The 15,747-nt window shown below is 46.4% G+C and overlaps 1 protein-coding gene and 1 non-coding gene across 2 annotated transcripts in view; one reads left to right on the top strand and one right to left on the bottom strand.

Annotated features, from left to right (window-relative positions):
- Positions 1-15,747, bottom strand: part of LOC126426710 (alpha-mannosidase 2) — an 813,563-nt gene that overhangs the window by 212,956 nt on the left and 584,860 nt on the right. Inside the window, exon 7 of the mRNA XM_050088631.1 lies at positions 12,885-13,147. Coding sequence (XP_049944588.1) covers positions 12,885-13,147 — 263 coding nt within the window. The remainder of the gene's footprint in view (positions 1-12,884; positions 13,148-15,747) is intronic.
- Positions 3,841-3,915, top strand: Trnas-cga (transfer RNA serine (anticodon CGA)). The gene has a single exon. It is a non-coding gene; the product is annotated as a tRNA-Ser (tRNA).

The following is a 15,747-nucleotide window of genomic DNA, read 5'->3' as shown; positions in this document are numbered from 1 at the left end:
CTTTTCTTAATCTAGCTTCTAATATAAGTCGTAGGGTCAGTATTGCCTCACGTGTTCCAACATTTCTGCGGAATCCAAACTCATCTTCCCCAAGGTCGGCTTCTATCAGTTTTTACATTTGTCTGTAAAGAATTCGCGTTAGTATTTTGCAGCTGTGACTTATTAAACTGATAGTTCGGTAATTTTCACACCTGTCAACACCTGCTTTCTTTGGGATTGGAATTATTATATTCTTCTTGAAGTCTGAGGGTATTTCGCCTGTCTCATACATCTTGCTCACCAGATGGTAGAGTTTTGTCAGGACTGGCTCTCCCAAGGCTATCAGTAGTTCTAATGGACTGTTGTCTACTCGGGGGGCCTTGTTTCGACTCAGGTCTTTCAGTGCTCTGTCAAACTCTTCACGCAGTATCATATCTCCCATTTCATCTTCATCTACATCCTCTTCCATTTCCATAATATTGTCCTCAAGTACATCGCCCTTGTATAGACCCTCTATATACTCCTTCCACCTTTCTGCCTTCCCTTCTTTGCTTAGAACTGGGTAGTATCTACATATGTGTCTCGAAAACACCGTGAAGGTACTTCCTGCGAACTTTTCGCGAGTGGAACGGAAAAAGGGGGAAGTGATGCTACTACACAAAGTACCCTCCGCCACACACCGGAAAGTGGCTTGCGGAGTATGGACGTAGTAGATGTAGAGATGTAAGGCCGGTTAGTGATGTCACATTAGCGCCAAATTCCACCAGAATCCTGCCGGACGCCAGCGCGGGCGTGTCACAGCATGGGAATGTCGTCACATCCTATATCACCCACATGCCGTCCCTCCTTTTAACGCCTCTGCGATGGAGGTCAGAATCGCGACGCCCAGCGTTGAAATCACAGGCTTTTCTTATCCGTGGCGCAGGGAAATTTTTCAGACGCACCACTGCTCAGAATCGAAACGAAAAGACCTCAGGGGGCGACATAAAGAACGTAAATGAAAACAACCATTCCCTTGCAGCTTTGATTCCCACACATTCGTGGTCGAAATCTTGATGTCGCAGTGAGATGAGCGACAGCACAATATTCCACACTGGTGACACCGTCTCGGCGTTTCAAGCCTGCTCTACGAGCATTGTCCAAGGAATAGAAAAGCAACTGGAATCACTCAACAGAGGAAAGTCCACTGGACCTGACGGGGTACCAATTCGATTCTACACAGAGTACGCGAAAGAACTTGCCCCCCTTCTAACAGCCGTGTTCCGCAAGTCTCTAGAGGAACGGAGGGTTCCAAATGATTGGAAAAGAGCACAGGTAGTCCCAGTCTTCAAGAAGGGTCGTCGAGCAGATGCGCAAGACGATCGGCTTATATCTCTGACGTCGATCTGTTGTAGAATTTTAGAACATGTTTTTTGCTCGCGTATCATGTCGTTTTTGGAAACCCAGAATCTTCTATGTAGGAATCAACAGCAATCGTGTGAGACCGAACTCGCTTTATTTGTTCGTGAGACCCAGAAAATATTAGATACAGGCTCCCAGGTAGATGCTATTTTCCTTGACTTCCGGAAGGCGTTCGATACAGTTCCGCACTGTCGCCTGATAAACAAAGTAAGAGCCTACGGAATATCAGACCAGCTGTGTGGCTGGATTGAAGAGTTTTTAGCAAACAGAACACAGCATGTTGTTATCAATGGAGAGACGTCTACAGACGTTGAAGTAACCTCTGGCGTGCCACAGGGGAGTGTTATGGGACCATTGCTTTTCACAATATAGATAAATGACCTAGTAGATAGTGTCGGAAGTTCCATGTGGCTTTTCGCGGATGATGCTGTAGTACACAGAGAAGTTGCAGCATTAGAAAATTGCAGCGAAATGCAGGAAGATCTGCAGCGGATAGGCACTCGGTGCAGGGAGTAGCAACTGACCCTTAACATAGACAAATGTAATGTATTGCGAATACATAGAAAGAAGGATCCGTTATTGTATGATTATATGATAGCGGATCAAACACTGGTAGCAGTTACTTCTGTAAAATATCTGGGAGTACGCGTACGGAACGATTTGAAGTGGAATGATCATATGAAATTAATTGTTGGTAAGGCGGGTGCCAGGTTGAGGTTCATTGGGAGAGTCCTTAGAAAATGTAGTCCATCAACAAAGGAGGTGGGTTACAAAACACTTGTTCGACCTATACTCTAGTATTGCTCATCAGTGTGGGATCCGTACCAGGTCGGGTTGACATACGAGATAGAGAAGATCCAAAGAAGAGCGGCGCGTTTCGTCACAGGGTTATTTGGTAAGCATGATAGCGTTACAGAGATGTTTAATAAACTCAAGTGGCAGACTCTGCAAGAGAGGCGCTCTGCATCGCGGTGTAGCTTGCTCGCCAGGTTTCGAGAGGGTGCGTTTCTGGATGAGGTATCGAATATATTGCTTCCGCCTACTTATACCTCCCGAGGAGATCACGAATGTAAAATTAGAGAGATTAGAGCGCGCACGGAGGCTTTCCGGCAGTCTTTCTTCCCGCGAACCATACGCGACTGGAACAGGAAAGGGAGGTAATGACAGTGGCATGTAAAGTGACCTCCGCCACACACCCTTGGGTGGCTTGCGGAGTATAAATGTAGATGTAGATGTGGGACTGCAACCCCAAGGAACGTGGTCTGACCCCTTTGGTGTGCCACTGCAAATTTTTCTCTGATTCACATGTTGAAACCAATAGGGACTGTTGAGAAACATGACACAAAATTTGAACGAGACCTGAAGCAGCAAAGGGTGTTCATGCTTTTTTTATTTGTCTTGTTCCGTGACCTCCTGTCGCCTGATGACCCGAGGGGGCTGGCATGGGGGGGGGGGGGGGGGGGGAGTGGAATATTGATATGTGCGTGAATAAAACGGCAAACAGTCCCACTAAAAGCGGACGCAAACGTAAATGCATGCTTGACAAGCATGACTGTGTAAACATGCAGAATTCCTTGCCCCCACACACGGTTCAAGCAAGCTTGTACAAGCATTAGTTTGTGTATCAGAAAATGTGGAGCTGTGACGAAAGTTGCGCTGGCTTTGGCAACATTTTTACTTGCGTTAGGAAAAAAAAATATAAAATGTCGCATATGAAGTAAAGAGTAATTAAACAAACGAATACATTGTTGACGTATAAAATATTCGTGGTAGACAGACAATGGGAACTATCTCACTGTACTGTTGATTTTCTTCTCTCTTTCTTCGTGTAATACTGTGTTCTTTGACTTGATCTACAGTGCAGTATAACCTATGTACAGTTTGTAATTCAACAGAAACACATAAAAATTAAATCAAGCCAGATCACTGACAAATGCTTGTACAAGCCACTCTACGCTCGAGCATACACACGCTTGAACGCTTGCACAAGCATACACAATGGCAATTCGATCAAGATCCAAGCTGGAATGAGAGTTTGACTCTGCAGCGGAGTGTGCGCTGAAATGAAACTTCCTGGCAGATTGCAACTGTGTGCCGGACCGAGACTCGAACTCGGAACCTCTGCCTTTCGCGGGCAAGTGCTCTACCAACTGAGCTACCCAAGCACGACTAACGCCCCGTCCTCACAGCTTCACTTCTGCCAGTACCTTGTGTACTACTTTCCAAGCTATACAGAAGCTCTCCTGAGAACCAGAAAGTTTCATATCAGCGCACACTCCGCAGCAGAGTGAAAATCTCATTCTGGAAACAACCCCCAGGCTGTGGCTAAGGCATCTCTCCGATATCCTTTCTTTCAGGAGTGCTGGTTCTGCAAGGTTCGCAGGAGAGCTTCTGTTAAGTTTGGAAGGTAGGAGACGAGGTACTGGGAGAAGTACAGCTGTAAGGACGGGGCGTGAGTCGTGCTCGGGTAGCTCAGTTGGTAGAGCACTTGCCCGCGAAAGGCAGAGGTTCCGAGTTCGAGTCTCGGCCCGGCACACAGTTTTAATCTGCCAGGAAGTTTCAAACATCAAGCTATTTGTACAGTATTAATGCTTGCGCAAATTTATGCTACATACTCTCAGGCACGCCTGGGCACGCAGACAGTAAGGGTACACTGCTTCTGTCCCGGGGGGTACGGGGTGGCGACAGGAAGGGCATCCAGCCAAATCCGGTTAACCATAACAGCAGATCCCGCCAAGTCGGGATTAATGATGGGAAAGAGAGAGAGGATGGTAACTGGTGGCCGTATACATATCACTTACCCCCTGGATGCAATATGTGTGCCTCATCTGTGTGCCTCTCATATTATCGCTTGTCCAACTAAGAGAGCGTGCTTCTAAACGCTTGCATAAAGACTAAACTCCGCCCGAACAGGCCGTGAAGGCTCAACAGTACCGACCGACCGTCGTGTCATCCTCAGCGAACAGGCGTCGCGGCATGTGGCATATGGAAGGGCATGTGGCCAGCACACCGCTCTCCCGGCCGTATGTCACTTTACGACACCGGGGCCGCTACTTCTCATCCTTGCTTGCACATCACTGTTGACAATCTAGAGCTACGAGGGCAGTTCAATAAGTAATGCAACACATTTTTTTTCTGAAACAAGGGTTGTGTTATTCAGCATTGAAATACACTAGGTTATTCCCCAATCTTTTAGCTACACAACACTATTTTTCAACGTAATCTCCATTCAATGCTACGGCCTTACGCCACCTTGAAATGAGGGCCTGTATGCCTGCACGGTACCATTCCACTGGTCGATGTCGGAGCCAACGTCGTACTGCATCAATAACTTCTTCATCATCCGCGTAGTGCCTCCCACGGATTGCGTCCTTCATTGGGCCAAACATATGGAAATCCGACGGTGCGAGATCGGGGCTGTAGGGTGCATGAGGAAGAACAGTCCACTGAAGTTTTGTGAGCTCCTCTCGGGTGCGAAGACTTGTGTGAGGTCTTGCGTTGTCATGAAGAAGGAGAAGTTCGTTCAGATTTTTGTGCCTACGAACACGCTGAAGTCGTTTCTTCAATTTCTGAAGAGTAGCACAATACACTTCAGAGTTGATCGTTTGACCACGGGGAAGGACATCGAACAGAATAACCCCTTCAGCGTCCCAGAAGACTGTAACCGTGACTTTACCGGCTGAGGGTATGGCTTTAAACTTTTTCTCGGTAGGGGAGTGGGTGTGGCACCACTCCATTGATTGCCGTTTTGTTTCAGGTTCGAAGTGATGAACCCATGTTTCATCGCCTGTAACAATCTTTGACAAGAAATTGTCACCCTCAGCCACATGACGAGCAAGCAATTCCACACAGATGGTTCTCCTCTGCTCTTTATGGTGTTCGGTTAGACAACGAGGGACCCAGCGGGAACAAACCTTTGAATATCCCAACTGGTGAACAATTGTGACAGCACTACCAACAGAGATGTCAAGTTGAGCACTGAGTTGTTTGATGGTGACCCGTCGATCATCTCGAACGAGTGTGTTCGCACGCTCCGCCATTGCAGGAGTCACAGCTGTGCACGGCCGGCCCGCACGCGGGAGATCAGACAGTCTTGCTTGACCTTGCGGCGATGATGACACACGCTTTGCCCAACGACTCACCGTGCTTTTGTCCACTGCCAGATCACCGTAGACATTCTGCAAGCGCCTATGAATATCTGAGATGCCCTGGTTTTCCGCCAAAAGAAACTCGATCACTGCCCGTTGTTCGCAACGCACATCCGTTACAGACGCCATTTTAACAGCTCCGTACAGCGCGGCCACCTGTCGGAAGTCAATGAAACTATACGAGACGAAGCGGTAATGTTTGAAAATATTCCACAAGAAATTTCCGGTTTTTTCAACCAAAATTGGCCGAGAAAAAATATGTGTTGCATTACTTATTGAACTGCCCTCGTATATGGAATAATACGGAATTTAGTTCCGTAACATCACGTGTGTCAGATACAGGGTTTGAGGGCGGCAAAGCTAAAAGAATTAAAGGCTGATACACTACCGGCCATTAAAATTGCTACACCACGAAGATGACGCTCTACAGACGCGAGCCGGCCGGGGTGGCCGTGCGGTTCTAGGCGCTACAGTGTGGAACCGCGTGACCGCTACGGTCGCAGGTTCGAATCCTGCCTCGGGCATGGACGTGTGTGATGTCCTTAGGTTAGTTAGGTTTAAGTACGACGTTTGCAGCAGCACGGACTATCAGCTCGGTGACAGTCGCTGCGGTTACCCTTGACGCTGCATCGCAGACAGGAGCGCCTGCGATGGTGTACTCGACGACGAACTTGGGTGCCCGAATGGCAAAACGTCATTTTTTCGGATGAATCCAGGTTCTGTTTACAGCATCAAGATGGTCGCATCCGTGTTTGGCGACATTTCGGTGAACGCTCATTGGAAGCGTGTATTCGTCATCGCCATACTGGCGTATCACCCGGCGTGATGTTATGGGGTGCCATTGGTTACACGTCTCGGTCATCTCTTGTTCGCATTGACGGCACTTTGAACAGTGGACGTTAAATTTCAGATGTCTTACGACCCGTGGCTATAACCTTCATTCGACCCCTGCGAAACCCTACATTTCAGCAGGGTAACGCACAACCACATGTTGCAGGTCCTGTACGGGCCTCTCTGGATACAGAAAATGTTCGGCTGCTGCCCTGGCCAGCACATTCTCCAGATGTCTCACCAATTGAAAATGTCTGGTCAATGGGGACCGAGCAACTGGCTCGTCACAATATGGCAGTCACTACTCTTGATGAACTGTGGTATCGTGTTGAAGCTGCATGGGCAGTTGTACCTGTACTCACCATCCGAGCTCTGTTTGACTCAATGACCAGGTGTATCAAGGCCGTTATTACGGCGAGAGGTGCTTGTTCTGGGTACTGGTTTCTCAGGATCTATGCACCTAAATTGCGTGTAAATGTAATCACATGTCAGGTCTAGTATAATAAACTTGTCCAATGAATACCCGTTTATCATCTGCTTTTCTTCTTGGTGTAGCAATTTTAATGGTCAGTAGTGTATATGGAATAATACGGAATTTAGTTCCTTAACATCAGCTGTATTAGATACAGGGTGTGAGAGGGGGGGGGGGGGGAGGGGGAAGCTAAAAGTATTAAATGCTGATAATAATGGGTGGTACGGATAAAACGAGTCAGTTGAAAGGTTTGACCACAATTGTGCCTAATGCCACCGTGGACGTGTAATACAAGGAGAGAGTCGTCGCACCCCGTGTTACTTACGTATCACGTCTTCTTTTAACGTCCAGAGTTGAAATCCCGCGGTCTTCTTTTTGTTGACCGAGGAAAACGTTTCGTGCACATTGCTGCTCAGATTCGACACGGAAAGCCCCCAGCAGGTGGTATGCAAGGCGTCAATGAAACCCTGGGGCGTTGATTCACAGCATTTCGCGGTCAAAAACGACACGTCGCAATGCTATGAGCAACTGTACAACGTTTTTGACGAACGTTCGAGACTGCTGACAATCCGCAAGCGACTAAACCGTTCTCTAAGGACATCGTGAGCCTACAACCCTGCTCAAGGTGATCCGCTCCTTCAGAGTGCAGTGCGAGTGCGATTTTTGCTCTGGTGTACAGAGAGGTACAGCTAGGGACTGTTCAAAAATCATTCAATGAAATCTGAATGTGACGTGAAGCACCATAAGGGAGTTTAGACTTTTTCAGCCCTGCTGTTCTGCGGCCTCCTATGGCGTCATCGTGGCGGGGAGCGTGGATAAAACAAACGGCGACATCCTCTGCGCCACCCACTCTGCTTTACTGCGCAGATTAAAAATGTGCGTGTCAGAAAGTGCGACAGCGTCGCCGCCTGAGGCTGGGCAAACCCCACCTCAGCGGTGGCGTACAGGCTGCCTGACGTTCAGGCGCTGGAGCAGCCGCAAGGCTGAACTGGTGTCTGCACTTTCTGAGACGCGCGTTTGCAGCGCGCCCAGTGAAGCTGCGTGGGTGGCATCGACGGTGTTACCGAACTGGGGGGTCTAAAGGCGGCCCTGCATGCTTCTTCGTGTAGCAACTTTAATGGCCAGTAGTGTAACATCGCTGACCGATAGATCTGTACCTACAGATTGGAAAATTGCGCAGGTCGCACCAGTGTTTAAGAAGGGTAGTGGGATTAATCCATCGAACTACAGACCTATATCATTGACGTCGGTTTGCAGTAGGAGCATATACTGTATTCAAACGTTATGAATCACCTCGAAGGGAACGATCTATTGATACGTAATCAGCATGGTTTCAGACAACATCGTTCTTGTGCAATGCAGCTAGCTCTTTATTCGCTCGAAGTAATGGCCACTATCGACAGCGGATCTGAGGTTGATTCCGTATTTCTGGATTTCCGGAAAGCTTTTGACACGGTTCCTCACAAGCGACTTCTAGTCAAGCTGCGGGCCTATGGGGTATCGTCTCAGTTGTGCGACTGGATTCGTGATTTCCTGTCAGTAAGGTCGCAGTTCGTAGCAAAACTGAAGTGATATCAGGTGTTCCCCAGGGAAGCGTCCTGGGACCTCTGCTGTTCATGATCTATATAAATGACCTGGCTGACAATCTGAGCAGTTCTCTTAGGTTGTTAGCAGATGATGCTGTAATTTACCGTCTAGTAAGGTCATCGGAAGACCAGTATCACTTGCAAAGCGATTTAGAAAAGAGTGCTGTACGGTGTGGCAGGTGGCAGTTGACGCTAAATAACGAAAAGTGTGAGGTGATCCACACGAGTTCCAAAAGAAATCCGTTGGAATTCGATTACTCGATAAATAATACAATTGTCAAGGCTGTCAATTCAACCAAGTACCCGGGTGTTAAAATTACGAACAACTTCAGTTGGAAAGACCACATAGATAATATTGTGGGGAAGGCGAGCCAAAGGTTGCGTTTCATTGGCAGGACACTTAGAAGATGCGACAAGTCCACTAAAGAGACAGCTTACACTACACTCGTTCGTCCTCTGTTAGAATATTGCTGCGCGGTGTGGGATCCTTACCAGGTGGGATTGACGGAGGACATCGAAAGTGTGCAAAAAACGGGCAGCTCGTTTTGTATTATCACGTAATAGGGGAGAGAGTGTGGCAGATGTGATACGCGAGTTGGGATGGAAGTCATTAAAACAAAGACGTTTTTCGTCGCGGCGATATCTATTTACGAAATTTCAGTCGCCAACTTTCTCTTCCGAATGCGAAAATATTATGTTGTGCCCATCCTACATAGGTAGGAATCATCATCAAAATGAAATAAGAGAAATCAGAGCTCGAACAGAAAGGTTTAGGTGTTCGTTTTTCCCGCGCGCTGTTCGGGAGTGGAATGGTAGAGAGATAGTATGATTGTGGTTCGATGAACCCTCTCCCAGGCACTTAAATGTGAATTGGAGAGTAATCATGTAGATGTAGATGTAGTGTACTTGACTGAGAAGTAGCGCAACCGGACACGAAAACTGATAACGAGAGGGAGTGTGGTATGCTGAGCACGTGCACCTACGTATCCGCTTTTGGTGACGGCTGTTGTCTGAGAATGACTCGGCGGCCGGTCGGTACCGGTGGGACTTCAGGGCCTGTTTCAAAGATGTTTGTTTTTTGTGTAGAGATCACAATGACAGCTTCTGAGTGTGGCCGGTATGGTACACTCTTTAGAAATGCTTTGGAGGATGGAAATACGAGTTATGAAATTCTCGTGCTATAAATACTACAGTGCCGACTCAAGTTCAAATGCATAAGGAAGAAAATAGGAAATGGAAAACTGGATATAGGGAAGCTTGGAAACCGTGAGACGCAGAAGAAGTTCCAAGAAAGGGCTAAGGATCTAATTCAACAGCATCCTATAGAGAATGTAGAACAACATTGGGAAAATATGAGAGATGGCCTAATAAAAGCAGCTGAAGAGATAATTGGAAAACAAACACCTGAAAAGAGGAAGGAGTGGATAACTGATGAAATAATACTTATGTTTGAGGAAGGAAGGAAGCTCAAAAATAATGAAACGGAAGAAGGGAAAACGGCATACCGAGTGCTTAGGAACAAAATCAACAGGAAGTTGAAGCAAGTAAAAGAAAGATTCCTTGAAGATAGATGCAAAGAAGTTGAAGACCGTCTGAAGAAAGGGAACCTTGAATTAGCATACAAAACAGTGAAACGCTTCTTCTCAGGAGGACAAAGGATTAGATGTAATGCCCTAATAAGAGAGGATAATAAGATGGTGTATAATCATGAAGATATAGCACTTACGTGGAAGGAATACCTAGAGAAATTATATGGAGGCAACGTACAAGATGACATGATTGAAAGTGAGGACGAAGTAGATAAAGATGAACTAGGAGACAGCATACTAAGGTCTGAATTTGATCAGGCGCTACAGGCACTTAAGCACGGAAAAGCACCAGGAATTGACTCATTGCCTGCAGAAATCATCAAAGCAGCTGGAACAGAAATAAAAGATAAATTGTATAAATTAATCTGCCAAATATATGATACTGGAGAGCTGCCTGAGGACTTCAAAAAGTGTATTATTGTTCCATTACCAAAGAAAATGCCAGCAAAATCGTGTGCACAATACAGAACCCTCAGCCTAACATCACATGCATCAAAAATTTTGACGACCATCCTCCTCAGAAGAATTGAAGGGAACGTGGAATGCATGCTCACAGAAGACCAGTTTGGCTTTAGAAGAGGGAGAGGTACGCGAGAAGCCATTATGGCCCTAAGGCTCATAATAGAAAAAAGAATGGAAAAAGGAAAGGACACCTACATAGCATTTATTGACCTCGAAAAAGCCTTTGATAAGGTTGAATGGAAAAAACTATTCCAGATATTGAGGGAAACTGGAGCTAAGTACAAGGACAGGAGAACGATATGGAACACATACAAAGAAGAGGTGGCAATAGTGAGATGTGGGGAACATCAACAACAAGCAAAAATTAAACAGGGTGTGAGACAGGGATGTGCACTCTTCCCTGTCCTCTTTAATATGTACATACAGAAAGCAATGGACGAGGTCAGAGAAAAGTTAGGACAAGCTAATGGAATCAGGATCCAGGGAAAAATAGTTGATATGCTGCGTTTTGCGGATGACATTGCTGTCCTAGCGGAAAATGAGGAAGAATTACAAGTAGTGTTGGAGGAAATGGAAAACACTCTTGCTACACGGTACAACATGAAAATTAATAAGTCAAAAACAAAAATCTTAGTTGCAAGCAAACAAAATAATCAAGCAGTTACGAATATAAGACTGAATGGAGAGAAGCTGAAAGAAATACAAGACTTTGTCTACTTGGGAAGCAAAATAACATCAGATGGTCGTAGTAGGAAAGATGTAATAAGTAGAATAAATCAGGCAAAGATTGCATTCTATAAAAGGAAAGGACTCCTCACATCAAATATGATTAGTCTGTCGTTAAGGAAGCGGTTAATAAAGACCTTTGTTGGGAGTGTGCTTCTCTACGGCAGCGAAACCTGGACACTTGGAGAGGACGAAAGAAGAAATGTGGTGTCTGCGAAGGATGTTAAAAATTCCATGGACGGCCAGGATGACAAATGAAGAAGTCCTGCAGAGAGCGGAGGAAGTTCCAGTTCTTTGGAAGACGGTCAAGAAGAGGAGAGATATATGGATGGGACACATTCTGAGACATGAAAGTCTTCTCCACACTATTCTTCTTCTTCTTCCGTGTCCGGATGCACCAATTATATCTTCCCTTCCCAGTAATTAGCAACGTAGATTGCTTTGTCATTGACTTTCAAAATATCATCTTTAGTGCATGTCATAGACATATCTGGGCAGATCAGTAGGTGGTCCAAGTCCTGTATTGCTCCGCATTCACACCTATCGCTATCACTGTAACCCCATTTAAATAGGTTTGATTTGCACCCAGTTACTCCAGTGCGCAGCCGGTTTAATGACCTCCAAGTTGTAAAAGGTAGTTGAAATCCTGCAGATCCCTCCTCAAGTAGTTCCATTGCGGAGTGTGGCACCATTTCTTCCCAAAGAGATAGCCGCCTTGCGACGGGCTCGGTGGCGAGTTCTTCAGTAGTTTCCATGAAACTCCTGCGGGATTTCAGCCGGACACGTTGTTTTCGGTGCATATACATCGGGTGTCGAGGATCATTCTTTTGTTTTGTTCTTTCGATCTCGGCGGCTACTTGTCTGCGGATAGTGGGTGGTGCTATGCCTATGATGGGGTAAATGATGTCTGTGGGAGTTGGTTTGAGGCATCCTGTGGCAATACGTACAGTTTCGTTTACGGCGACGTCAACTTGCTTAGCGTGGGCAGAGTTCCTCCAAACTGGCGCCGCATATTCCGCAGCTGAGATACTCAGCACCAGACCTGTGGTGCGCAAAACGTGTGGTTGAGCTCCCCACGATGAACCTGTTAGCTTCCGCAGTATGTTGTTCCTGGCACAGACCTTTTTTTTAGTGTTGTGACAGTGCTGCTTAAAAGTGAGTGCTCTGTCCAATGTTACTCCCAGGTAATTTGGGCTGTTTGTATGTTTCAGCTCTTCCCCTTGCCACATGACTCGGAGTTTCCGTTTGGCTTGTTTGCTCCTAAGATGGAAGGCGGATACTTGTGATTTACTGGGGTTTGGTTTGAGATTATTGCCACACTATAACGGAACGCCTTGTGGAGGGCAAAAGGGCAAGAGGCAGACCTAGAAGAAAGTACATAAGCCAGATAATGCAGGACCTAGGATGCGGAAGTTTCACGGAATTGAAGAGGCTGGCCGACAATCGCACTGAATGGAGAGCTGCTGCAAATCAATCTTAGGATTGGCAACTTAAGAAGAAGAAATACTACAGAAAGTGCGACTGCCATGCGGTTTCGTTGTAAAAGGAACGTCTGGTCAGGACTGGGTTGTTCTCGTTTGTTTACGCTCTGGCCGGCTGACTAGACGGAGCGGCCGCAGCCGAGGTGTCCTGTAAGACAATCAGCTGTGGGCCAGTGTGTCGCCGCGGTGCGGACGCAGCCCGTACTGACCTGCGGGCGGCGGCGAGCGCGACGGCGTAGAGAATCTCGGCGGAGCGCAGCGCGGCCTCCAGCTCCCTGTCCAGCAGCTTCCAGTAGGGCCGCGTGGTGAAGTAGCCCGACCAGTAGGCGGGCCGGCCCTCGCTGAAGATGTCGCTGTAGACGAAGAAGTCGCCGCGGATGCGCGGGAAGCCGGCGCTGCTGTTGGCCGCGCGCAGCTTGGCCGAGCGCTCGCGCAGCGCGTCGAAGTAGTCCGACACCGTGCCGAAGTTCACCTGCAACACGGCGGCCACGTCCCACCTCACATCCTGGCTGCTCGGCACACTTGCGACACTGTCAATGGCATGTCGCGCAGCGCTCTATGCCGGGCGCAAAGTGAGACCCGTATAGCCCGTGTCACGTGACACGACACTACAGCGCGACACGCACGGGTCGCGCGGGTGCAGCGCATATTGCGACCCGTACACCACACCTCGCACGCGCCGGCTGGCGACACTCTGCGCTGACAGAACCGAAGCGGGCGCAACCTGTTACCTTTCTCAAACGATTTTACAAAAACCATTCTCTGAAAATATTTGATTTTTGCCTTATTTGTAGCGCTATGTGTCAGCTTCGTGGCAAAGTGCCCATCTCCTCGCTAATGACCATTCTTATTGTGATGTACACATTTTAGTAAGACACTACGCAAAACTCAAAAAGTTTGCAACGAAAATTAGGGGTCGCTATGATTTTGCGCTTGATGCGTATTACACCATATGTTGCTGCATACGAAATTTAGCTAACATGCTGAATTTTTGTTTAGACTTGGGAGGAGGTCTCTATCTGCCTCCGATCTCGAGAAAATGGATCCCGTGTAGCGCGCTCACTTCCGATCTCCCGCCCGCGAGAATGAAATACTCGCAACATCTCTCATATCTCCTAAACCGCTCGAGACATCGAAACGAAAGTTTGGCGAATGATAGCACACTAGGGGGAGAGTGTTTGGCCAATTCTTAAACACACGGAACTTTCTTATCTATTGCGATATATCAGTACTTATACTTCCCTTTTTATTTATTTCACTCCAGTGACTGTAAGTTTTTAGAGTTACTGACAACTAGAGAAACAAGAGCTTACTAGTATGCAAATAAACATGAAATTTCTTCTTTTATGTTACTGCAAGCCGACACTATGAGGTTTTTCGTAAGCTATTGAACTCTGTGATTGCCAATTACTTGTTTAATGAGGTACTCCGTTTCGGGATTCTGTCTTAATAGCTGCTGTGAGATGAGTTTGCCAAATTTCACTGTGACAAAGGAAGTACAATTAAACCAGTCACCAAGAGAAATGTGGCCGTTACTCACAAACGAATGAGAAAAGGTTAACAACTCACACAAAAATAGATTCCCAATTCCGTTGGAATTTTGGTGGGATCCCCGTAACCCATCATATTTTTGACACTGAGCGACTGCAATGGAAACTTACGAAAGGATTTTATTCCTTCTCTTGATCTCAGCAGTATTAAAATAGTGACGAGCGTTCCTTCAGGCGGAATGATAGGCACATTCCAGGCACTGGTTACTCACCTACGGCTTGCCAAATTGACAATGCGTGATCGCGAATAAAATAGTTGTTATTGAGAAAAATAAACAATTGATCTGTCGCACAACACAATGGTCAGTGTATTGTCAGCAGCGGAGGATAATGCGCGCGACAGGAATGCACAAGCTAGCCATGTGTGCCTTGTGGGATGGAGTTCGAAAAACATTGTCATCAAAGTAGATCTGCCTTTGACAGCAGCACATTTCAACAAATTAAATATATCTAATCATAATACTCTTTTAGGATATTCCTACTTTCGTAATAATACGGACCACTTTCTTCGCCGGCCGAAGTGGCCGTGCGGTTAAAGGCGCTGCAGTCTGGAACCCCAAGACCGCTACGGTTGCAGGTTCGAATCCTGCCTCGGGCATGGATATTTGTGATGTCCTTAGGTTAGTTAGGTTTAACTAGTTCTAAGTTCTTAGAAAATTTAAAAAGGGAAATGGATAGGTTAAAGTTAGATATAGTGGGAATGAATGAAGTTCGGTGGCAGGAGGAACAAGACTTTTGGTCAGGTGATTACAGGGTTATAAATACAAAATCAAATAGGGGTAATGCAGGAGTAGGTTTAATAATGAATAAAAAAATAGGAGTGCGGGTAAGCTACTACAAACAGCATAGTGAACGCATTATTGTGGCCAAGATTGACACAAACCCCATGCCTACTACAGTAGTACAAGTTTATATGCCAACTAGCTCTGCAGATGATGAAGAAATTGATGAAATGACGAGATAAAAGAAATTATTCAGGTAGTGAAGGGAGACGAAAATTTAATAGTCATGGGTGACTGGAATTCGTCAGTAGGAAAAGGGAGAGAAGGAAACATAGTAGGTGAATATGGATTGGGGGGAAGAAATGAAAGAGGAAGCCGCCTTGTAGAATTTTGCACAGAGCATAACTTAATCATAGCAAACACTTGGTTCAAGAATCATATAAGAAGGTTGTATACCTGGAAGAATCCTGGAGATACTAAAAGGTATCAGATAGATTATATAATGGTAAGACAGAGATTTAGGAACCAGGTTTTAAATTGTAAGACATTTCCAGGGGCAGATGTGGATTCTGACCACAATCTATTGGTTATGAACTGCAGATTGAAACTGAAGAAACTGCAAAAAGGTGGGAATTTAGGGAGATGGGATCTGGATAAACTTAAAGAACCAGAGGTTGTACAGAGTTTCAGGGAGACCATAAGGGAACAATTGACAGGAATGGGGGAAAGAAATACAGTAGAAGAAGAATGGGTAGCTCTGAGGGATGAAGTAGTGAAGGCAGCAGACGATCAAGTAGGTA

The sequence above is a fragment of the Schistocerca serialis genome, chromosome 11, assembly GCF_023864345.2.
Source record: "Schistocerca serialis cubense isolate TAMUIC-IGC-003099 chromosome 11, iqSchSeri2.2, whole genome shotgun sequence".
Lineage (NCBI taxonomy): Eukaryota > Metazoa > Arthropoda > Insecta > Orthoptera > Acrididae > Schistocerca > Schistocerca serialis.
This window is presented reverse-complemented; position numbering and strand designations above follow the sequence as displayed.